The sequence below is a fragment of the Taurulus bubalis genome (genome assembly GCF_910589615.1).
Source record: "Taurulus bubalis genome assembly, chromosome: 1".
NCBI classification, from domain to species: domain Eukaryota; kingdom Metazoa; phylum Chordata; class Actinopteri; order Perciformes; family Cottidae; genus Taurulus; species Taurulus bubalis.
The window spans coordinates 42,067,466-42,093,445 of record NC_136589.1 but is presented as its reverse complement, the minus strand read 5'-3'; the positions used below and the strand labels follow the sequence as shown (position 1 = coordinate 42,093,445).

The following is a 25,980-nucleotide window of genomic DNA, read 5'->3' as shown; positions in this document are numbered from 1 at the left end:
CACACACACACACACACACACACACACACACACACACACACACACACACACACACACACACACTCCCCAGGAAAGACCTTGTCATCTACATCAGGCAGCATCTCCTTGCCCCCTCACTTTCTTTTCTAAGCCGAACTACACACACACACACACACACACACACACACACACACACACACACACACACACACACACACACACACACACACACACACACACACCTTTCTGTCTTAATGCTCTGACCCTCCCGTGTTTGCTGCAGCTGTTCGTCCTCTGTTGGTCTCAGCGCCTCCTTCACTCTCAACAGCTAATAACTCATTAGCCCTATTTGTTGATTAGTCCTGGGGGTGGCCATGTTGTGTGTGTGTGTGTGTGTGTGTGTGTGTGTATAACAACACAAACTGTAACTGTCAACTGCACTCTCTCTTTGGCGAAGACGTTCAGTGGACAGCTGCAAAGATAAAACACATCCATCAGGACGTTTTGTTAACTTCTTCATTTAAATCATTTTAGTTTTTTTTGTTTCTGTTGCGTTGAAGAGATTTAATTTGTTTCCTTGAGGAATACAATTTGAGTTTTTTTGGTCAAAAGTGGTGCACTGATTTCTTTCTTCTTTTATTTTAGGTTACAGGCCGTGTTTCAGGAGGTTTAAAGCTTTGAAGGAAACCTTTTTGTGTAGTTCAATGCAACATTCGGTTTACTTTTTGTTTAATTTAGTGTAAAAAAAAGAGTAATTGTTTTAAAATAAATGCTCCTTTTGCCTTCTATTGATGGATAAAAACACATGTTCCACTTTATTTAGCAAACATGAACATACATTTATTTTATTCCCCATTATTTGGTCGTCGGCCAATAAACACATCAGTTTGAGGTTAAGAAGAACTGACCAACGTTTGTCCCTTAAATGTGTTTAAAATGGAGACTGGAATATTCAGAAAAATAGAATATCATTGATGGAGTTGTTTGTGTCGTTGTTTACTCTTTTTATTTACATTGTTTGTGGTCACATGACGTTCTCGCCGCCGTCGGCCAACCGGCTTCTCTCGCTTCGATTTGAGGGAACGCCCGAATTATTTCAATTTGTTTGAATGGAAGCGAGGTTTTGCGGCTCAGCGTGAGCGGGAACGAGTTTCTCTTCTCTCCTCCTTCCTTCCTTTCCTTTACTTCTCTCCTCACGGCCTCGTCCCTCTCCGCTCCTCCTCCTTTTTCGCCTCCTTCTTTCTTTTCTCCTCATTTTGTTCTCCAACCCACCCCTTCTCTCTCTCTCTCTCTCTCTCTCACTCTCTCTCTCTTGTCCTCACCTCCTCTTCCTCTCATCTTCCTCCTCCTGTCGGCAACATGTGGAGCTGTCGCTGTGGCAACGAGGGGAGGTGACATGTGCTGTAGACGGACAGGGATGGAAGGAGGGAGGGACGGATATAAGGAGGAGCCCCACAGCGCACTTTGTAGTCTCTCTCTCTCTCTCTCTCTCTCTCCCTCAGAAAAAAACAAATAGCATCTTATTCCTCTCTGTGGAAGCGTTGGAGGCTGCTGCTCCTCTTCCTCCTTTCCTCTTCCTCTCCCCATCCTCTTCTTCCTCTTCCCCTCCTCATCCTCCTCTTCCTCCTCTCTTCTCTGAGCGTGTGTCGAGTTGCGTAAAAAAAGAAGGAGGGAAAGATCCTAGAAAAATCTGTTGGTGCAAATCTTTTTTTGCAATTCTTTTTGGCTGCTTTTGCAACGGATGAGCAGAACGGATGGCGGGAAGAAGAAAAAACGGTGGAGGAGGGGGAGGAGAGGAAGCTGGGAACTTTCTTCTCTTTTTTTGGTCAAAGGAGAGAAAGGGGATGATGGGAGGTGAAGAAACTCCCTCTCTCTCGCTCTCCCACTTTCTCTCCCTCCCACTCACTCTCCTCCTCCTCCTCCTCTTGCCGTCTCTGAGTCGGTGCAGCCGGACGGGATGGAGGGAATAGACGCTGGAGTCCGTTGCGTTGCCTCAACATGGACCTTTGGTAGGATTGAATTGTTGTTCTGCATGCTAACATTAACGCCGTGTGCATCCTGCCATTTCACCAGAGAATCTTTACCCAAATGCCAACGACGACGAGCCTTTTCCTGCTGTGTCTCTCCTCTTCATCCATCTGGGATGGAGGGATGAAGGGAGGGAGGGAGGGAGGGAGGGAGGGGTGCTGCACATATTCCCTTATTTCTTTTCTTTTCTTTTTAAATATTGCATGTTACAGTTTGTTGCACCCTGAAATTCATTTCTGATGAAATTTGAGAATTAGTCTCTGAGGCAAGTGCGGTGAGACGTCAGAGTAGTGTGTGTGTGTGTGTGTGTGTGTGTGTGTGTGTGTGTGTGTGTGTGCCTCACCCCCGCGCCGTGATAACGCTCGGCCCAACGGGGGTTTTGTATTTTCCTTTCCGGCTGCGAGGTTTCTGAACTTTAAAATCACTGCTGCTGTCTGTCTGTCTGTCTGTCTCTGTGTGTGTGTGTGTGTGTGTGTGTGTGTGTGTGTCTGTGTGTGTGTGTGTGTGTGTGTGTGTGTGTGTGTGTTGGTTGGTTACTTTATTTGTACCCGTAGGTAGACTTGCTTTGCAGTAGAAAACAGTAGAAAATGAGGCATCCATCTCGGTGTGTGTGTGTGTTTGTGTGTGTGTGCGTGCGTGCGTGCGTGCGTGCGTGTGTGTGTGTGCAGGGTGTGATACAGCACTGAGGGATGGAGTCACTCCAGATATGAGGGAAATGAAAAGCAAAGGAAGTGAAATAAATCTTCCGTCTGATTCGTCGATGGCAGTCCGTTTCGGGAGGAAAATGTCGTCATTTATATATTTTTTAATATAATGTGTTTTTTTTTTAAAGCGTCTGTTGAGGACTTGTGTATTCGTGTGGGTGCCGCGTGCACGTGAGCATGAGCGTGAGTTCATGTGCACCTGCTCATCAAAACTGTGATTCTGCATATCGGAAAGCGCGCGTGTTGAAACAGATGCAAATACTTACGCGTGTGTGTGTGTGTGTGTGTGTGTATGTGTGTGTGTGTGTGTGCGCGCATTAATGTGTCCGTGTGCTTGTTTGCTGAAAGGTTTTGTTTAAAAATCCCCGGCTGAACTTTTCTTCTCCCCCAAAGCCCCGGGATGAATCGGAGGTGAGGGACAGATCTTTGTTTCCTGCGGCGCTCGTCGTGAGGAAAACAATAGCCGGCCGCCGCTCTGCCGCTGACCTTCTTTCACCCGCTCTGAATAAGCCAGAGCCGTGCAAATCCATCTGCCTTTTGTCTATGGGAGCCTGCCTAATCCCCCCTCCACACACACACACACACACACACACACACACACCTAACCCCTCCACCACCAAACCCTCCATCTCCAAAATCTCTCCTCACACACACACACACACAAAACTAAAATAAAATAAAAACTGCACACGTTATTTCTGTCCAAAAGATGCACAACAGATCTAGAACACAACCTACACACACACACACACACACACACACACACACACACACCATCACATTGCCGGTCAAAGGGGAGCTAAACGTGTTCTGTAACGAGACATTTATTTCCTCTCTCTCTTTTTTTTTTTTTTTTTTTTTTTTGTATTCTCTCCCCGTTCACAGACGCCTGTCTCGTCTGTGGGGAGTGTCTGATATTTGCAGAAAAAAAGGGCAGAACCCAGCAGCGTGTGTGTGTGTGTGTGTGTGTGTGTGTTATGTTAATGCTGTTTTCTCTCCTCTCAGTCAGGAGCAGCGCTGCACTGTATGTCAAATCACGTTTGCCTTGTGAAATGGGAAATTTGCAAGTACAATCTCTTGTGCGTGAGGCAGAGGGACAATAGAGGAGGAGGCTTGAAAGGTGGGGGGCCGGGGGGGGCTTCCTTCCTTCCATTCATTTTCTTCATTCGCTCTCTGAAATAGACTCCAGACGTCTGATTGTCCTCCAGAAACAAATTGGATTTCCTGCGGGGGGTTTTTTCATCACATAATAATAATATTAATGTGTATAATAAGACATCTCAGACATTTGTTTTATTTAAACCTTTATTCAACCAGGAGAGTCCCATTGAGATAAAAAAAAATTCTTTTTTGGAGGGAGACCTGGCCGAGACCTAAAAAACACAGAACAAGTTAAAAGAAACTAAGAAAAGTCAACTTAAGAAACATTTACATTTTTGTGAACCTGCCTTTAAGATTGAAAAGTTCAGTTATTTGAGCTTTAAAACATTCTGCAACATATTCCACATGATTGAAGCCCAAACGATCGTTCCTATGTGAACCCATAACGTACCAACGTCTTTCTCTCTCTCTCTCTCTCTCTCTCTCTCTCTCTCTCTCTCGGCCGCCCTCTCAAACGTGTGATCTTCTGAAAGTGTTGAAACCACAGGAGGGAGAGAGAGTCAGGGAAGGCCTCGCAGCATCGCTGGTGGCTCATTGGCTCGATGTGCGAATGTCCCGCCTCCCAGAACGTCTGATTTTTCAATCGTTGCATTCGTTTCTGCAGCCTCGTTTTTCATGGCTAGGATGTAACAAATCTCACACACACACACACACACACACACACACACACGCACAGCTCCACCCCCTCTACTGTTACTAACAACTGCAACCAAACTTGATTAAGCAGGTGGGGTCAGGATACATTTGTTTGAATCAATAGACAGACGTGCGAGGCAGCCATGATAAAGAGGCCAGGCGTGTGTGTGTGTGTGTGTGTGTGTCTGTGAGGCTTTTGTCCCGTGAAAGATGACTGAGCTGTTACAGTTGGAGCCCTGAATTATGGGCCATTACTAGCCGAGCAAGACGCTTGATTTGAAAAAAAACAACGAGACGACTCGGGGAGCGAAAATGACAAATGAAGTTATTTGATACGTGGCGTATGAAAAGAAGAAGAAGAAGAAGAAGAAGAAGAAGAAGAAGAAGAAGAAGAAGAAGAAAAATACATTTTGCAAAAGATGATTGCAGTGGAAGCGTGTGGAATCAGCAGTAATGCATTATTAACGGCCCTGTCGAGCCCGCGATGCGTTCAGGCTCCTCCCCGCCCTCTCAGATACTTTGTGTTCATGATGCTTCTTCAACGGGACGATCTTTTGCATTAAGACCGCATTAATAAAACGACACATTAAACACAAACACGAGCCGCAAAAACAAATGCAATATTAATATCCGCAGCCGTGCAAATGCCACATAAACAACACCCCCTTTGCATTATGTTTACGACTGATTTATTCAGCAGGAACGTGCGGTTACCAGTAGATGAATCTTTTACAGGGTTCTTAAAAAAAACAGGAAAGTCATGGAATTTTAAAATGGTTATTTCCAGGCCTGGAAAAGTCTTTGAAAAAAAATCCCAAAGGTTTTTGTAAAAGTCATGAAAATGTGTTATATTCATGTGTTCATGTCGTTCATTCACGCTGAGTTTAAAATAATTAATATGCTTTTAAAGGAAAGACGCTCAAAATATAAGCAGGCATACAGGCATCTATATACATGTTTATTCTTTTAATCAAACTATTGTCTCATTCATTTGTGTCATTTAAGGTTTACTGTATGCTTTGTATTCTCATTGTTAGTTTAAATACTACATTTACTCACTTTTTCATGTTTACACCCAGATTTCACTAAATGTTTGGTCACGGAAATTTGGTTTAAAGTCATGGAAAAGTCATGGAAAATTGGGAAAAAGTCATGGAAAATTTGTAAAAAGTCATGGAAATTTGGTTTAAAGTCATGGAAATCCATTGGTCAACATGTGTATGAACCCTGTTTTATGTATGCGCTGTACTCTGCTGGATTTCTCATTCTTTTTTTCCCACATTTGTTCTCCACATCAGTGAGGCAGTCCACGGTTGGGCGACGCCCACTGTTTCCCTTTCAGGGCGTCTCATTACTATGCGACCAGCTTTTACAGTACGGCTCAGAGCAAATTGGACGCCCCACAAAGCGTTGGACAACTGCCGTCCCCCACTGCGGGGTCTTTCTGCGGGCACTCTTTATCAGGTGCTGAATGCGGAGGCAGCAATGAATGAAACCTCACAAGACTTCCAGGACAATCCGTGTGCAGGGTGGACCGCCCCACCCTCCCGGGGTTTCTGGGTTTCTCTTTGCTGACAGTGCAAGGCAGGAGGGATTTGACCGCTTTTAAAGCCTCCTCTCCATTAACTCCCCTCGCCTCCTAATCTCTGTGTCCTGTGCCGAGGGACAAGGAGACGAGCCTCTCTCTGAGCACCTTTTTCTGGCACAACACGTCTTAACCCTCTGGGGCCTGAGGTCATTTTCTGGATTTTACGTAATTTCTTAAATTCACCTTTTAAAGGCACTTGCATATGATATGTATGTTACATCGGAAATTGCAGAACAATCTCAGCTCTCTATATAATGAGGCACACTTGTCACAAGGGAAAAGTGTAAAGAGATAATATGGCCCTAAAGCTGAAAAATGTAATCTCGATTTTTGAAATTCTTCATATCTCTTGTGAAAACATGACTTTACTCATGTGGACGCACTGTTTTGGTGATGGAAATTGGTTTACCAAAGGTCTTAGGTTCACAAAAGCAGTGGAATATATGAATACAATGTTAGATACATGTAAATAAATGTCTAAAACCAAATTTTATTATCGTTTTTTGAGTAGAAATGTGTAGAAATGTCGGCCCCTAATCTCTGTGTCCTCCACCGCTGAGGGACAAGGAGACCAGTCTCTCTCTGGGCACCTTTCTATGGCACAACATATCTTAATGTGCAGCGTAAAAATTACAATCAGGGCGAGCTAATGACAAAAAGGAGAACAGAGGGTGAGGTCTCTTTCACTGTGCTGCAGATGAAGTCATGAAAAAGCTTCTTTGTTTTCCTCTGCTATTGACTTCCTTTGATAACTCTGGTCGGGAGGAGTTGTGAGGCCTTTAGCATCGGAGGTGCAATTTGTAGCTCTTCTCTTTGTTGTCGAGATCCTTACGCAGTGTGTAGTGTGTAATAACGGTGATGGAGCCTGTCATCTCCAAGTTTGTTTGCCGAAAGGATTTCGGTTCTCGCGTTTTTTTTAAAAGTGCTGGCGAGGTTTGGACATTTCAAGACCGCCGAACTCACAATGGTAGAAGGAAAAAAAAAAAAATAATTTCCGTCAAAATACAGCAAACGGTGTGTTGAGGGCAGCAGGTTGTGTGTTCTACGCTCGCCTGAGCGCAGATGGCGGAAGTAACGCTCCTGATTAAAGTTTTCATTGAGTTATGCATATTAGTGTTATGCATATTTATGTCGTCTTCCAAATAAGGAAATAATAGATCTCGTGATTTACACATTTATCTTCTGCTGTAGAATCAAACGTTTTTTTCTTTCTTTTTTCTTTTGGGGTTTGGATGCGAAAACAATTACGTTTAAAGGGTCGCTTCCCTCCAATGAGAGCAACAATAGAAACTTATTATTAACCGCCTTTTTGTTTGTGGCCCCCGCAGGGAAGCCAGATCAACCAGATCCCCACCAAGTACAGCCAGGCGGAGTCGACCAAGTTCCTGGTCCTCACCGTGGTGTCCATCCTGTGCATCGTGGCCGTGCTGCTGGCCTCCACCGTGGTCTACTGCCTCCGCCACCGCTCCCACCACAAGCTCAAACAGAAGCTCACCAACCTGGGGACGGATGCTGGCGGCGATGCCACCGCCACCTATCAGGTAGGACCATTATGTGTTTTTTTATAAGGGTGTGGGGACCAAGCCAGTCGCCAGAAACAAATGTTGGAATTGTTATGTTTCTGCAAACCATGAGATACGTTTCTGAACCCAACATTTCTTTGGGGATGAACAAGTTTCATATCAGAAACTCACAATGGCACATGGTTTAAAGTTGTGAAGCAATTGGTTAGTTTTAGGCAGGCGGCAACCTCCGGTTCTGAAAAGTAGTGTCCTTTACTGGCATTCTCTCTCCTGACCAGCAGGAGGCGACTCCTCTGGTTGTATAGAAGTCTATATAAATGAGTCTACTTCTCTTGATTTATTCCCTCAGTAAACATTGTAAATATGAGTTTATGTCTCAATCTCTAGTTTCAAGTCTTGTTCAATACAGCATGATGTTCATTTAGTAAATTATGGTAATTTAGAGTCAAACAGACCATAAAGCAGGGGATGCTTTAGGGGGCGGGGCTACAAGGTGATTGACAGCCCTCTATCAGAGAACCCTTTCATAGGGCGTCAGTTCATGAAAGTTAATCGAATCCTTCTTGGTGTTCGATTGCATTTAGCTCCGCCCTCTTCTGGCCCAAAAAAACATTCTTACTTGTTATAATACCGCGTAATATACAAAATGGAGTCGTGTATGTTTAGCAACACGTCGTCATCAGAAATATGTTTTTTCTGCTCCTCTATTCTAGTCATCTCCTCATATTTTGCTGGTTTGTTTCATACCAATCTAGTTCGACAAAACGTGTAATTTTTCTCAGGATTTCCATTTTTCTCCGCTGAGTCCTTTTTTGGATAATGTTTCTCGATAAAGTGCCACACTATACCTCAAGTACAGCGTTTCTAGTTGGAGGCTGAAAGCTTTTACTTTGGGGCCGTGCGAGCGTCCGTGTCGTTACCCAATCAACAACTTTTATTTCTTCTTTTATTTCATCCTCCCCTGCTGGCAACTTGTTGTTTGACACATGAAGCGACGTCTCCAATTCAACAGGGTTTCTTCGGCTCGCTGTAATTATTCTTTGGCCCAAATAGCCGGGTGTGAAATTTAATTTGCAGAATCCAATATTAAGTGGCTTTTTGGAGCAAAGCAAAGAATTGGATTGGAGATTTTTTTGTCTCTCTCTCTCTCTCTCTCTCTCTCTCTCTCTCTCTCTCTCTGTCCCTGACCTTTTTTCCACGCCATGTTTTTAAATGAGAGTGGTCCTGTGAGCATTGATCTTATTTAATGAGCGCGGCCCATCCCCTAAGTGCTTACATTTTATGCTCTCCTCCGGGGATTTTTAACTCCTCAAATAGACTGTGATGCTGCTAATGCTAATGCTGCTAATGCTAATGCTGCTGCTGCGTCAGAGGTTTACCTTGACACCGCTGGACGTATAGACATTCATATGGTTCATTGTTCGCAACAACTATTGATTACCAGTGAGGAAGAAGATGTAAACGTAAAAAAAATGAATGGTACAGAGCATTATTTGGCTTATTTAGTGTATGTTTCTGCTGTATTTAGATGTATTGAACACCATTAGTGATATATAGTCTCGTACATTAAAAAAATTACCTAAAAGAACCTAAAAAATTATCATTGTTGCTGTGTGCCATCTTCATTGACTCTTAAACAGTAACATATATACTGATATACTGACATATATAACACTCTCACAAGTGTTTCCTTTATAATAACACAACAATATTTAAATAGCCCACTTGGTAGCAGAGATAAACTCTTTTTAGTTTGGATATGCACTTTTTGATCGCAGGCCTAAAATATAGTTCTGTTTTTAGGGTGTTAACTTTAAGTAAAAGAAGAAGTGTTCCTGAACTGTTCTTGACGTGTCACTGACAGGCGGACATGTCACCTCTCCAGCCTCCTCGCTCTACTTAAAATATTTTGCTTTTTTCCCCTCAGCACGAGCGACTTATCTTCACGCTTCCTCGCCTCCGAGATTTGCTTTAAGCCTCTAATTGGAAAACGTTAATTACATTTCACACGTCTTGTGTTTATGCAATATTCACACGGTTAATAGCGAACAAAAAAATGTTTGTGTCGCTCGTTCTTCGGGAAGGTTTTTTGCTCCGCCCCGGCTTTTTCCCCCGGTGGATCCTCTTCCTCGCTCGTCGTCTTCATCGACTCTCGACAGCGAGCCGCCGCCGTCCTGCTGAAAGGCCTCAGTGTTCAGCGCCCATCTTAGCCGTGTAAGCCTCTTTGTCAGCGCTGCTGAGGGGGGATCCCTGGGCTGTGTGTGTGTGTGTGTGTGTGTGTGTGTGTGTGTGTGTGTGTGTGTGTGTGTGTGTGTGTAAAGTCCCTCTGGCTATATGCAATTAAAGCAGAGAGGAAGCGTCAGGCTGCCTGACTGCCTTTCCACTGCGTCCTCCTTCATACTGGCTGTCAAACACACACACACACACACGCGCACACACACACACACACACACACACACACACACACACATGCACACCCTCGCCCTCCTACTAGTGCATGTTAATGATTCTCGCCCATTGGCGCGTTTGTTTGGCGGCCTCACTTCACACACACACACACACACACACACACACACACACACACACTTACACCCCTCCCCCCTTCGGTTCCCGTCAATCAAAGCGGTCCCGGTGAAACCGCGGCGTGGGATTGGCCGACACTGACAAAGGAGACGTTGATTGACGGGCGTCGACGGAGGATCGGGGGTGGGAGGGGGGTGGGGCATCCACCTGTCCGTCACTCAGCCGATCCCTGGAGTGAGCCGACACGGGGAGTCTACGACGTCCAAACTTTCATTTTTTCCCAGCGAAGTCTTTCTTTTCTTTTTTCTCCATTCTTCTCACTCGATTCACAGTAGAACTTTTTTTTTGCACCGTGACATTTTTTTTAACATGGGGAAAGAATGTTTTGGCAACTAGTTGAGATATCTCAATTATTATTTTTGCCATATTATCTCAAAATTGTTAAGACACATTCAGATATCTTTCATTCGGCCAAAGAAGCTGCAGAACAACACATTTCCAATAAAACTCTCTCTCTTTCTCTCTCTCTCTTTCTCTCTCTCTTTCTCTCTCTCTCTCTTTCTCTCTCTCTTTCTCTCTCTCACACACAAACACATAGCGTGTCTTTTGGATGTTCTTTTTCTGACTCATACTCTTTTTTTCTTTGCGGTTAATTGGCAGTAATGATAATATTTGTGAGAGGTGAAGGCGTCCTGTGCAGCCACAGGTTCATCCGAGAGGCTTCCATGTCACAAGAAATTAGAGCCAAATTTAAATGTGTTCAACTCATCAACAATGATTTATCTTAAATACACTTTTTTTTGCAAGAAGCTTCACGTCTTCAAAGTCCTTGTCTGGATTGAAGGAACTATTTTGGACTCTATAAAGCTACTTAAGGCCGGTCAATGCCTTCACATACCGGTCTGAGGAAGTGGGTTCATGTTTACTTGTACAGGTAAAGGGGATTTAAAGGGTGCAACTGAGATTTAGGTTTTCTGTCCCACCTTGGACCAATAATCAATGTTTTAGACCGCAGCCATAACTTCAGCCCTTTAGCTTCGGCATTGAACATTGTCGCTGAAGATAATCTCAAACATTTAACTGAGTCACATTCAACCCGTTTTAAGGCTCAGTCCTGATCCGTCAGACATGATTCTGATTGGTTGATGACATTACTATGACATCATAGGTTTCTGCATGACCTTTCTCCTGCATTAGCACAACGCAAACAGTCAATTCGAGGCAACGTGAGCGCTGCCACGTGTTGGTGGACGTGAGGATAAACCGGCTGCATCCGGCTCAGCTTCCATATATCTGAGAGGATTTTTAAGGAGTTTTCAAATCTACTAGCAAAGCTTTGACATGGATTCATGCAGCAGTTGCTTTTATTTGAACTCGGGGACGAAGGAAAACACTGTGACGACACATTTGGAAATTAAAACTAAATCGAGTGCAAATACTTGATCTATGTCCACTTGTATCCTTTATGTGAGCTTTATATCCTGATACGTCTAGTGTTATTTAGCATTTAACTGTAGGGGACCCTTTCATATCAGGTCACAAGGTACAAATCAAGAAAAAAACATGGTATAAATCAAGAAAAAAACCTCCTCTAAACACAACTCAAACAATAAATAGGGTTAGGGATCCAGTATTTCTTCAGAGCATTCGCTCCAACATGGAGGATTGGATCGCGTCCCCCATTTCTTGTGTAGTTTGTTTGATCGAGCACAGAGCGGCTCGGATGAAGGCCCCTACGCTTGTTTTGGTCTGCTTCCCAATTAGCGGGCTTTCATAAAGGAGGGTGCTCGGTGGCACATGCCAAGCCGCCGCCCCCGAGGGTGATGCATGATTCCAGACGGTCGTGCGGTGCCAAGAGGATTCCCTGGCGTGACGCCCATGAGGGAGGGGCTGTTTGGGTTGTTTTAACCTTTATTCGTACAGGGGGCGTTGACAAGGCACACGTGCGGTTAAAGTTCACTCATTCACACGCGTTGCTGTTTCACCTTCCTGGTGTTCGTTGGCTGAGGCCCCGAGAGAAGACAAGTATTTCAGGGTTCTTACGGTCATGGAAAAGCTGGAAAAGTCATGGAATTTTAAATGGTTATTTCCAGGCCTGGAAAAGTCCTTGGGAAAAAATAAATTCCCAAAGGTTTTGTAAAAGTCATGTAAATGTGTTATATTCATGTGTTCATGTCGTTCATTTACGCTGAGTTTGAAATAATTAGTATGCTTTTAAAAGAAAGACGCTCAAAATATAAGCAGGCATACATACAGGCATCTATATGAATGTTTATTCTTTTAATCAAACTATTGTCTCATTCATTTGTGTCATTTAAGGTTTACTGTATGCTTTGTATTCTCATTGTTAGTTTAAATACTACATTTACTCACTTTTTCATGTTTACACCCAGATTTCACTAAATGTTTGGTCATGGAAATTTGGTTTAAAGTCATGGAAAAGTCATAGAAATCCACTGGTCAAGATGTGTATGAACCCTGTCTTTGTGTTTAAGCTTTTATTTTGATAAAACACAACATCTTCAGGATACAAAAAAAGCCCTCGTGTTGGTCGGTCGTCCAGAAAGAAGAGAAATGGGGATTTATTGTTGCTGTAAATATCATTTTTGACTTTCTTTGCATCATTAGTGTTGAGGCCTCAAGCCAGAGCTTAATCATAGTTCCACATTTCAGTTATGACCGTATGGGTACAAAAAACTAATAAAATATCCCATAATTTATGTCAAGTGTTTTTCGAATGCTGCACGTTGTCAGATTGATTTTTCTACCTTCCAGACAGACATTTGTTTTCATCAATTTCTATTGTTTAAAAAAAAAAGACTTGAATTTCTAGAGATTGTTAATCCATCATGTTGAACATTTATCCGCTTTTATTGTCAAAATTAATAGAGTTGTTGGCAAAAAAACACACAAAAAACATTTCTTTTCGTTCATAGCTGTCAGAAACGATGAATCAAGAAGACAAATAATTTCGCGAATGTGCATGTCCTGATCATTTTCTCATTTGTTGCATTGGAATGTCGACTTTTTGGAAGGAGACTGAAACATCCGACGTCCTTGAACTCACTGACAGTGATGATTTTTCTTAAAACGACTGTAATGCAACAATAACTTTTGGCATAATGTATTAACAGAGACGGTAATTTAAAAAATAATAATAATAATAAAAAAAAAAAAATACAAAATAAAAATAAATATGACATCACCACATAACAACCAACTTTACAAACAATCAGGCAATTTCTAAAAACTCAATGGTATGATAAACTCAAACCAGTGATGTCACTTCCAGACATCTGTTAAAGTACCAGACCACAGTTCAGAGTCTCGCCTGCTTCTGTTGCAAGAGTCTGAAATGAAAGGCAACATGGAGACGAAGCTGGAAGATGCTCAGCGGCATCTCCTCCAGACCATAAGCTCACCTTGTGTGCGGTTGAAGATCAATACGCCGTAAATAAAGATACTTGTGTTTGTGCGGAAGCCGTAAATCTGCTCTGTTTAGACTCTAAACCTGTCCCGGTTTATTTTATTCCTTCAAGCCTTCTTTTGCCTTTTTGTCCTCTAATTGGCTCTCGTGGGGGAGGGGCTTTAATTACATCATAAAATAATTTGCCGCGGCAGCAAAAGTTCACCATGTTGGCTCGTTGAAATATGAACGCTATTGATCATAGTGTTTCCCCTCCCAGAGAAGAAAAACACCCACAATGCCGCGCTCTGTGCTGATTGGGCTCCGTGTTGCTGAGGATGATGGGAAAGAGACTAACTGCTGCATTTATTTAACACCATTTCTAGCCAATATTTGGCTTTTATTAAATATCGCAAAAAATGTTTTCACAATTGTGTTAATCAAGGTCCTAATGTGAAGCCGCATAATACCTGTATCCAGTTATTATGCACGCAGCTGTTATTGTTATAGAAATACATAATGTGATGTTTGGGCAACACTGTCTATAGTGCATTATAAACATACTAATAATGTGTTATTATGTGTTTATAGCACTGCATAATAATAGTAATAAGCGCTTCATTAATCCATGATGATTTAAAACGATAATCATAACACATTTTAAAGTATTTTATAATGATTTATGACGTATTACTTTCCCCTCATATTAAAAATATCATTGTTTGCTTGTAAAGTTTAAAATATGTCATTAAATGTACGCAAGAAAAACATAAAACGTTAAAAAATATAATTTTATTCAATTCACTTTTATTTACAATATTGACCGAAATGATTGTCATAGATTATGAGATGACTTACAGATCTGTAACCATTAGAAACTACATCTTTGGTGTTGATAGTTAATATCAGATATATTTAATAGTGTTGCTGATGAGGAACTTTATTACACAACAAGATTATGGTGTTGTCATGAACACAAAATGATTGCACGCTTATAAGTCGGACCTTTCGGAGCGTGAAAAGCTAATTGCATATCGGGCCGCGAACTAATGATGGTCTTCGTTGGTACGTTAATAGTTCAGGTTGATTAATCGAGCAACAAGTTCAGTCATTAAATGCCAAATAATGACGAGCGGCCGTCACGCGTTCTGGAGACGGCGACGCCTCGTTTTGCTCGTCCGAAATATAAACCTAAAGCGTGGCGCTGGAACCAAGAATGTCGTGATTCTTGATTTAACCTCATGGTATCAAGCCCTGTTGGCCGAATGGTTAATATACCCCTACTAAATTCCGATTATCTCCTCAACCACAAGGCCTATTTGAATAATTTAAAAAGGTATAATATACAGAAAACCCTTGGGAACATAGATAATATGTAATATATGTGTTACTGGTATATTGGTTTATGATGGTGCACAGAATAGGAAAGATATATATATATATATATATATATATATACATGTATATATATATATATATATATGTATATATATATATATATATATATATATATATATATTTAGCAAAATAATAATAATTAAAGGTTGTATTTTCTTATCGTAACTATATTTGCTATATTTGAATTTAATGTATAACATAGCTCCATATGTTAAGAGTAGCTGTGTGAAGTTTGGCTTTGATTGAGTGAAGTTCAGTATTTTGAATAATTAATGACTTCAATTATTATCAAAGTTATTGAATAATCTTCTGTCGGTCCACTAATCGTTAGAAGCTTTTTTTAGAAAAAAAAACATCATGGTTCAGCGTACAAAACTACTTGGTTATGTTTGAGCAACAACATTATTTTGTTCCCACGCATTTTGTACGTTGTGGAGGTTTTACGGACAAGCAGGGCGATAGTGTCTCCTGTGATGGGTTTGATTCCTGGGTCAACTCTGTTGAAGCTCTTCCAACTAAACAGTTCTTCTAGAAGGTATATCAACTGTGTGATTGGCCGTGACTCACCTGTGACTCACCTGTCCCCGCCTCCCTCTCCCTTGCAGGAACTCTGTCGGCAACGCATGGCGGTCAAGCCGCCGGCCGAGCGCCCGGAGCCCATGTCCTCCCGGATCAACAGCGTGTCATCTCAGTTCAGCGACGGCGCCGCCGCCGTGAGCCCGTCGGCGCGGAGCAGCGTCTCTTCCTGGAGCGAAGAGCCCGCCCACTCCAACATGGACATCTCCACCGGTCACATGATCCTGGTGAGTCTCCATATTTAACCTATTTTTAGGCCTCTGCTTGAAAATGTCATACCCAAACTAAATACGGTGTATCTATGCAACCACTATTTGAATACTTTTGGTGTTATAATAAAAGGTACACATGTGAGATTTTGTTCAGATGTGTAAATATCAGTCTTTATGTTACTGGTTAAGAGTAAATGAAGAAAAAAAAAAAAAATGAAAAAGTTTCAGGTCCGCCTATAAAAAAAATCACTTTCAGGATGATTATTTCTTTGGAATGATGAAGCTGTAAGGTCCAACTCTAAGCCAAATCATAGCACAATATGTGAACATTCTCTCTGCAAAGCTTTACTGTGATAAAGTGAAGCAGAACAAAGTGAGAGAGGGTTTAGTACAGAGAACATTCAGGTGAGGTCGCATTGGGGCCCAATAGCCCCAATAGCCCCAATGTGTCCATTGGGCCCATTGGGGCTATTTGAATGCTATTTGAATGCTATTTGAATTTTCTCATGTACCAAACCATATATTTCCATTGTATATTACTTATGGTGTTCAATACATCCAAATACAGCAGTTTTGGTCCTGTTGTTTAAAATATTTGCTTATGATTTACAGTTTTAAATAACCCAACCCCCACCACCACCTCCTCATCCCCCATGCATGCTGGTGAGATGTGACAGATCCTTTTGATGCTCAATCGGCACAAAGATACAAATCACCCCTGAGACGTTGCACCAGAGTGTTCAGGAGAAAACGACTCCCTCCGCAGAGAGCCGCCTCTGTAGTTTTACACAGAAACCTGCTAAAGTGGTGTGTTTTCTTCTTGGAAAGCGCAGCCTCACAGCAGGACGCCGTGCGTGCCTTTTGATGCACGTGGACTAAAATAGAACGGCGGGGTCTGAACTTCCTCGAGTGCGTTCGCTTCTTGTCTTTGGAATAGACGAAGAGGGATGATGAAGGAGCGAGAAAAAGCGGCTCTCGTGTTTCGCTGAGTGCTGAGTCGTGGGCCACAGTCTGGTCGGGGTGATTACCGCATGTTGTGATAATGTAGAGACTGATATGTAAATGGTTGTGAGGGGAGGACGTCTGATGTGACCTGAGATGAATAATAACCTCGTGTGTAGGTGATGCGGATCTCCTTGAATGCTGATGTTCCACTAAAATCCTCTCCAAGTCACTTCAAAGTTCTAAAAGACACTTTACATAAACTACAGGCCTCATGCAAGAAACTTTTCCACTTTCATGAGGCGTTGCATTTCATAACCAGCCTTAAAAACGCCTCTGAAACGACGTGTTTATCTCCCAAAGTTAGCAACCAAAGAGAAAAGAAGAAGCTTCAAGTCAGCTGAAGTAAACATGTGTATTTTGGGGCGGGGCTTACTGTGATTGACAGGCACTAGCGGAGATGTTCATCAGCCGTATTTAACGGTGCGTTTGCGAAGCGGTTCGTCAGCGCAGAAAGTGATAATGTGTGATCCTCGGTTAATGTGACGGAGCTGTGAACCTCTTAGTCGTTGTTATTTATTTATTTTATGCAGCAAATGGACTGTGAATGAAGAGAAACTGGGGAAAAGAGAAATGTGATCCGGTAAAGCTGCAAGTGTGTTTCAGCACCTCGGACAGCTCCACACACACACACACACACACACACACACACACACACACACACACACACACAGCTGAGACAGACAGCGGAGGCGATGTTATGTAATGCCGTCTTCGGACCATCTATTTACAAAATGTCTGCTTCTCAGAAAGGAAGTTAAAAGATGGAAAAGACTAATAATGTATTTCTTCCATTACTTTCCATATTCTCTCCATTTTTTTTCCTCTTCACTTTTTGTTTTTACTCGTCCACCTTATTTCTCTGTTTTTGAACTCACAAGTTTTTTAAGTTATTTTTCTTTGAACTTCCTGTCTCCGGCCTCCTTTCCTTCCTTCCTTTCAATCATTTTATTTTAAGTTTTTATAAGTTACACATTAACTCACATTACTAGAGAACAAAATAATAATAATAATAATAAAATTAAATAATACATAGCAGCATAACAACCAACTATACCCACAATCAGACAAGCACAGAAAATCACGGACATAAATTGAACATAAATCCTCATCCTCCATATTGACTATAACAATTGTATTTATCTCATTCTTACCACCATTTTATTTTCAATTCATATGGCCACTTGTTGAATGTCCCATCCAAGAAATATTACGTACAACACGCTCGCTACACAGGAAGCCGGACACATCGACAACCAATGTTAGAAAGAGACTTCCTGTCTGCCATCTCTTTTGTTCCATATTTTAAAACAACGACTATTTGTTAGTTTTTCTTCCCCAGTTCTAGCTGTCAGTTATACAAAAAAACAACGAGCAAGAGAGATTGGGAGAGTTTTTTTTGTTTATTCTCTGCGGCGTCACAGCGAGTGACCAAATCCATCACAAAGCAAGACGAGCGCAGCGTGGAGAAACAAACATTTCCATCTGACGCTCTCGTAGATCACGATTAATAAAAAGCACGGCCGTCGAAAAGAAAGCAGTGAAGTGACGGCTGATGAGCTGCAGTGAAAAACACACACAAATGAATTGCCTCTCCAGCAAATTCTATGTCATCGTCCTCCCACAGATTTTAATTTGAGGAGAAACAGCTTTTACGATCTTATCTGAGTTAATGTATTACTGGTCCCATGTGACCACCCCTCCTCTTCATCCTCTTCATCCTCTCCTGCTTGTGTCTTAAGAGGATTAGTCGACTCTATATATTAAGCACATTATCTTGTCTTTTGTTGCCGGCCCAGTAAGTGTTATAGATTACGCTGCAGCGGATTAACTGTACTGGGAGTTTGTCTGTCGGTGGTTGTGGTGGTTTTTGTTTTGGCGTAGCTCGACAGCAAGGCATGCTGGGACGAGGTGAACTGCAGAGTTATATATATATATTGTTTTATCTACCGACATGTTTTGAATCAATATATGCTCGAACATGAGCAGTGACAAGAAGTAAGAACAAGAGTTCTGTAGTTTCAGTACCACGCAACACAAGCTGTGAGTGACAGGTGGCTTCTGGGAAATGTAGTGCAGCTCAGAGTACACAACATCCCTCTGGCATGTAGCGGAGTACCGGAGGAAAGCACTAAAGTGCAGGTTCTTTTAGAAGTGTACTTAAACGGCACTCGATAGCTATACTCGGGTTACTGACCACCACACACACTTTCGGCGACCCAAAATGGCCGCCGCTGCTTCCTACAGGTGCTCAGAGGTGGTGCGTCAGAAAGAATGGCTGACGACTGCAAAGAGGTTTTTTCCGAGCACCTTTAGCAGATGTAAGCCACACACACACACACACACACACACACACGCAAGGGGATTATTCAGTGTTTGGTCGACACATGGTGATCTCAGCACCTCCTGATTGGATTGCAGTAATCCCTTTACACAGCCACAAAACCCTATTACTATGGCATTAGAGAGGGAGAGAGGGTCGGGTTTAAAGGGGGGAGGATCTACTGTGGGACTGTGTGTGTGTGTGTGTCTCAGTAGATGATGGAACTGTGATTGTATGTGTTTTGTGTGTGTGCGCCCTTGTTGCGGCTTCATGTGTGCGTATTTGAGTGTGCGCTTGTCGTGTTTGTTTTGTGTGACTTGTATGAAACTGTGTTCGTATATGTTTGCTTTTTTGTGTGTGTGTGTGTGGGCGGACTCTGTTTTTGTTTATGTAACCTTTAGAAAAACCTTTAATGTGTATTTGGGTGTGCTTTAGATGTGTGTATGTGCATGTGTGTGTGTGTGTGTGTGTGTGTGTGTGTGTGTGTATGTGTGCATGTGTGTCTGTGTGATAAGCGTCTGTCAGGTGGAGGGTCGCAGCTCGCGGCTTCCTGTTACATCGTTTCTGCTTTTAGAAGCTCTGGAGAAAAATATAATGGAGAGCTGATACTAAAACACTGGGTTACAGTGTGTGTGTGTGTGTGTGTGTGTGTGTGTGTGTGTGTGTGTGTGTGTGTGTGTGTGTGTGTGTGTGTGTGTGTGTGTAACTGCTGGATGTTTGTAGAGTGTGTTGAGTGTACGGGCGATAAAAAGCACCAGTCTGTCTCTTCATCTTCCTCTCTTCTCTTCATTGAGACGCTGTCCTCCAGCCGGACGTCCACCCTCCATTATTAACAAACTCCTCTCCTTTTAGCGAAAAGCCATTAGACCCCTTTTTGTGTGTGGGAGTGGGGGGGAGCTAATTCTGATTAAGATCAGCCCCATCTGTAACTGCCATCATAAATCATCGCCGGAGCCATTTAAAGAACCACATCAGCTCATCTTCCCTCATCCATTACAGGAGATCCACATTTACGAAGCTGTGATTTAGAAAAAAACAAAGTTTCTCCGGCTGCGTTGGGATCGAGGCGACCCGACCAACGACCGTTGGTCTCACGTGCCGAGCTCATTTGCGGGCAGTTGATCAAAGTCACATCTTCTTCGTTAATTATGAATATTGTATGGAAGGTAATGGTCCTGGATACGCACTCGGGGATTCTCTACGCATATTGAAATGAGGAAATCATGCGTATGGAAGCTCATTTAACAGCATTTCCAAACTATTCTCATTTCCATCCAAATTGTACGGTCTAAACTCTGACCATCTGGTGCTTCAAGCGGGTTAAAAGAGTATCTTCGTCTTTATCTTCATCTTCTTGGTGCAGACCGATCAGGTCAAGACGGCAGCAAAAGAGCACCAACGGGACGTTGTTTAGTCGACTCTTCTTTTTGTACGTTCATCTTGCTGTCCTCCGAGATTCAAACTACCGTAAATGTTGGGTTATAAGCCGCTACTACCTTCGGTAGTTGTCCCCGCTAGTAGCCGGCTAGCACTGCTGCTAGCTCCCCGCTAGCTCCCTGACAACCACCGAAGGTAGCGGGACCAGCCCCGGATCGACGCCAGACTCGGGCAGTGGTGACGCGGGCAGTAGTAGCGGGGAGCTAGCAGCAGCGCTAGCTGGCTACAGCGGGGAGCTAGCGGGGACAACCACCGAAGGGGCTTGTAACCCGACTTTTACGGTAATATTGTGATTGACAAGCCAACCGAAGGCCTCTTCCTTGAGGGGCAAGGCCCGTCCATCTGGTGCTTCATGAGGATAAAGACGGCTTTGGATGAGAATCAAAGGAAGCTTAATAATGAACGTATACCGATGTTATGTTGGTAGAAAAAGGTTGGTTTCACCTCCTCTCCTCCATCCCTCTTGTCTCGCCTCTCCCCTCAGTCCTACATGGAGGATCACATGAAGAACAAGGACCGCCTGGAGAAGGAGTGGGAGGCGCTGGGCGCCTATCAGGCCGAGCCCAATGCCTGTACCGCCGGCCTGAAGGACGGCAACGCCAAGAAGAACCGCTCCGCCGCCGTGGTGGCCTGTAAGCGATGAGCTCTCTTTGTTTTTGTTTCCTTTTGAAAGCGCTCTCTGCTTCTTGGTTTGATTGGTGGGCGAGGCTGCATTAGCATTTAGATGGTGGTAATCAGAAAGGGATTGAGTAAGTGAAGTACTGCTTCAGTGTCCTTCCTTTCTGGGTGGTCTTTCATTGCCACTTCCTGTGACTGCTGTTGTAGAGCTGAAGCAACGAGCTTCTGGGTGTTTCTCATCATGACAATAATCACAGGAGTCGGAAATCAGCACAAAAATATCAGGACTGGCCTTCAAGTCTGCAGATTTATGTTGCAAGAATCAATGTCAGGATTCAATGATCAATACATTACTAAGAAATTACACATGATCTCCAAAATTTAACTGTGGCCCAAAACTCAACTAAATGGACCTTTAAAAATTGGACCATGAGCGGTGCTGCAAATCCATGTGCTTCTAATTAGATTCCTCGTACCAAACCAATAGCCGTCGCCATTTTGGCTTTTTTGCAACAGAAAGGACCACATTTGGACGGCGGAGGAGTGACACGCCATAACGGCTCTGGTTGGGTAGCAACCTGCCAATCACAAGGTAGTCCCGCCCTAAAGTATACTCCGCTTCAAAGTCTATTTGACTGTAAATGGGATCATAGTTTTTACCAATGACTTCTATACAACCAGAGGAGTCGCCCCCTGCTGGTCAGTAGAGAGAATGCAGCTTTAATACATGAAGGATATACTTCTATACAACCAAATGAGTCACCCCCTGGTGGTCACTCGAGATAATGCACCGTTAACACATGAAGCATATACTTCTATACAACCAGAGGAGTCGACCCCTGGTGGTCAGTAGAGAGAATGCAGCTTTAATGCATGAAGCATAGACTTCTATACAACCAGAGGAGTTTCCCCCTGGTGGTCAGTAGACAGAAAACAGGTTTAACACATGAAGCATAGACTTCTATACAACCAGAGGAGTCGCCTCCTGGTGGTCAGTAGAGAGAAGTGTCAGACACTTCAGCATTGGCTTCACACTTCAGAACCGGAGGCTGCTGCCTGGTTCACAACTAAAGAGAACCACATGTAGAAAGAAAAGAGAGCTGTAAAGGAAAGACAGTAATATCTCCTCTTCATTCGTGGACGGCAGACAACCCCTAATTTCTGAGTGGAACCAAAATACCATCCTCGATGTCAGCCCTCCCACCACCTCTCATCAACACTCGCCATATATATACTGCACCCGGCCTCTATTATGAGAAACCTGGAGCAGATGCAGTGAGCAGAAGGCTTGTAAATTAGTTTTCTATTAAAGCTCTCCTGCACCGACCTCATCAATGATTAAAATGTCTTAACTTCTGTGGAAATGGCCTATCTAAAAAAAAAAGTGCTGTTCCATTCTCTCCGCCGCCCGGGCTTAATGAAATGAAATCCAGGTTGTCAGCAGGGAAAGCAGTTTGTCAGGAATAAATTGCGCTTCCTATTTGAAGCACCACTGGTTTCTCTCGGAAAAAAATATGAATTCAGAACTCTTTCTCCACCGACTTGGGAGGAAAATTGCAGGGGAAAAAAGAAGGAAAAATTGCAGTGAGGATGTTATTTACTAAAATATCAAAATACACTCCATGCATACTGCGCTGACCAACAGTGAACAGCTACATTATGCAATTAAACTCTCAAATATTTACCTAAGTGTGTACACTAAACTGCTTTACATATAGCACATTATCATATTGTTTCACTTCTTTGAAACTGTTCTTTCAACTTTATTGTTGTTTAAACTGAGTGAAAGATGTTTTTTGCATCGTTTTATACACATTTCTGCAAAATGTTTTTTGCTTTTATTTTTTCTAATTTGGGATTATAATGGTTAAACCAGCCAGACATAAACGTCTATGTTTCTGGGACAAAACAAACAAATCTAATAAGCTTGTTTCCTTGCTGCTAGCACTAGCTATGCTAGCTAACGCTAACACCCCGCGGCGATAAAACAGTAATTGGATCCATTTGATAATCTAAACAAACATCATTTTCTTGCGGTGGCTTTTCTATAACAAGCAGTTGTGAAACTCAATATGTTCCGTTGTAATCTGATTGCTACTTTCAAAATCAAGGTTTGGCCGAAAAAACATGGATTCAGATCGTTCAGAACTCGTCTGCTGGAGGTCAGGATTGATCACTTCTCTGAGGAAAAAAACAACAACATGAGATTACTCAAACAAGCAGTTTAGCTTGGTGGTTACGTTTCTTTATCTTCTTGTGGAATAGACAGTGAGAATCCTGCATATTCAACAGATAAGAATATCTCATTACGATGTGTGTAATGCGCCTGCTGAACCCCCCTCACCCCATTTGTGTTCCAGATGATCACTCCAGAATCACCTTGAAGGTGGAGAACAGCCAAGGCAACTGTGATTACATCAACGCCAGCCCGATCGTGAGTACCTCCTCTGCATTCTAAATCCGTGCTTCCCTCCGCCGGCGCTCCCTCGGTCCCCGCGGGGCCTTCACGTTGTAAAATATAAATTTTGATGCAACGCTTGCTTAGCTCCGGCGACAGCCCCGCCGCCGCCGCCACTGTGCATGTTCTGCACCGTGAATATTAACGATCGCTTCACAGCACAACACCCCGGGCGACTGTTCGCTCGGGGAAGGCGTGGGAAAGGCTCGTTTGTGAGAAGGAGGAAAACAACTAAACAGAAAATTGATCTGCAGCAAAACAATTGTTTGTGACCTTGGATTACGCTGGTTTTGACACCGGTTCTGTGTTTACCGTTTGCGGTGCGCTCTACTCGCCGAGGCCTTTTTACCTGCAGCAAAAAACAGCCTGCAGGAAGGAGACGGGGAAGAAAAGAAAAGCGACTTCAGAAACCGAGCGTATCCGTTTGGAAACCGGTGTTGAAAGAGTCGGGTTACGCTTCCCCCGAGGCAGATACAGTGGTATTCCATTAAGAGCAGCAGAAACGCCGTGCATTTCAAATCTGGGCATCACACCAAGGTGTGTGTGTGTGTGTGTGTGTGTGTGTGTGTGTGTGTGTGTGTGTGTGTGTGTGTGTGTGTGTGTGTGTCAAAACAAACTACACAGGAACAAAAGAGCAGCCTTGTCAAATGTCACAAATGCAAAAACAGCTGCAACGTGTGTGCCCACGCAACGCACAACAAAACACACACACACACATACACATACACACACACATACACATTCAAACACCCTTTGAAGGAAGCGGATACAAGCATTAAAATAAACATGCTGTTTTATACGCACACATGCATGCTCACATACAAATTACACAGAACATGCATTGCAGACATTCACACATGAACATCGTGCATCCATCCTCACCTCTCCTTTCACACACACACACACACACACACATACACACACACACACACATTCAAGATTAAATGCATGTGAATGTACACTGAGGGTATTTAACCTTCCCTACTGACAATTAATCCCCCCACACAGAAATACTGTACTATTATATATTATACTATATAATTTTCATTAGCAAGCATGCCGCTAGTAATTCCCTGTTTTCACACGGGAGAAACCTGTTCAATCCATTCATAAACTCGTTTTAAAATTGTCACAAAGCAGAAGAACCTTCCTGTAAATGCTGGACATAAAACAATCTAAATCTACAATAAAGACAAATGGATAAAATGGCGGTAATGGAAGCTGCTGACCGCCCACGACTCAGACCCGGTGACCGGTTAATGACGCTCACCGGATGGTTTGTAGTCATGAAACGTTCACAGATGTAGAAAAAAAGTAGGATAATTTGGCCTTGAGAGCCGTGCAGCGATGAATTGGATGAACAGTCGTCATTTAATCCACCAGATGTCGTCTGCGCTAGCTAACGGCAACAGTGACATGAATTAGCTAAAGTGCATCATTAACGCCATCCTATACGTCACATGCTCAGTTTCTCCTGAGATATTTGTCTTGAAAGCACTCGACTGGGATGTAATTGAGTCCAGCAGCTGGAGGCTGAACCTGTTTTTTGATGATGGTTGTTTGTTTTACGCGGCAGGGGACATTAGCCTCAACATCCCAACATGGAGGATCAAGCCGAAGTCCTTTTAGTTTAGTTAGTTAGTTACCTCAGACACATTATTACCATTAAAAGCACAGAAGGAAAACACGTGTCCTGCTTGGCCTCCCTGTACATTTTCAACCAGGTACATTACCAAGAATGTCCCTGTTTTTGTGTTGCCTTCACAACGCAAAATTAAAGTGAAGTGGACTTCCTGTCGAGAAACAGTGTTGGCCCTCTTTTGAGGCCCAACGTCCCAACACACGTATAATCAGCCAGTTTCACAAACTTACTCACAAACACAATCAATTGCAATTGCTTTTTGTGTTTGAAGGTTTTCAACCTAGATGGACCAACCAGCCAACAATTGATAAATAAGAAAAACAATAAAGATTGAGCTGTGTTGGAAACCAGGTCATTGCAAGTTGGACCAAGAGTTGACCGAAAAATACATAGGAACTTGACACACAATTAGTTCAAGACAGACTCAATAGTTTCCTCACATACACACACACACACACACACACACACAGTTCCTAAGACATAATCAATCACTCAGGTACCACTCAATCATGCACACACTCGTTCTAACAACTACTTTGTTATGATTAGGCAACAAAACTACTTTGTTGTGTTTAGGCAATGGTAAAAACTTGGTTTGGCTAAACACAGCTAGCAGTTAACGAGTGTCTCACTGTCATCGAAGCAAAATAGCTTTTGTCACATCCGCCATCAGGAGGGAGGAGGGCCTGTCTGTCAGAGAGAGAGAGAGAGAGAGAGAGAGTCTTGTATCATTAGTGCCGGGGGTTTAATTGTGGAGACACCTTGA

General features: G+C 43.0%; 1 protein-coding gene across 1 annotated transcript in view; it reads left to right on the top strand.

The window, feature by feature from the left end:
• Window positions 1–25,980, top strand: part of slco5a1b (solute carrier organic anion transporter family member 5A1b) — a gene marked incomplete at its 5' end in the record, with an annotated part of 168,472 nt that overhangs the window by 121,668 nt on the left and 20,824 nt on the right. Inside the window, 4 exons of the mRNA XM_079238112.1 lie at window positions 7,425–7,637; window positions 15,552–15,749; window positions 20,981–21,128; window positions 23,475–23,548. Of these exons, the coding sequence (XP_079094238.1) occupies window positions 7,425–7,637; window positions 15,552–15,749; window positions 20,981–21,128; window positions 23,475–23,548 (633 nt within the window). The remainder of the gene's footprint in view (window positions 1–7,424; window positions 7,638–15,551; window positions 15,750–20,980; window positions 21,129–23,474; window positions 23,549–25,980) is intronic.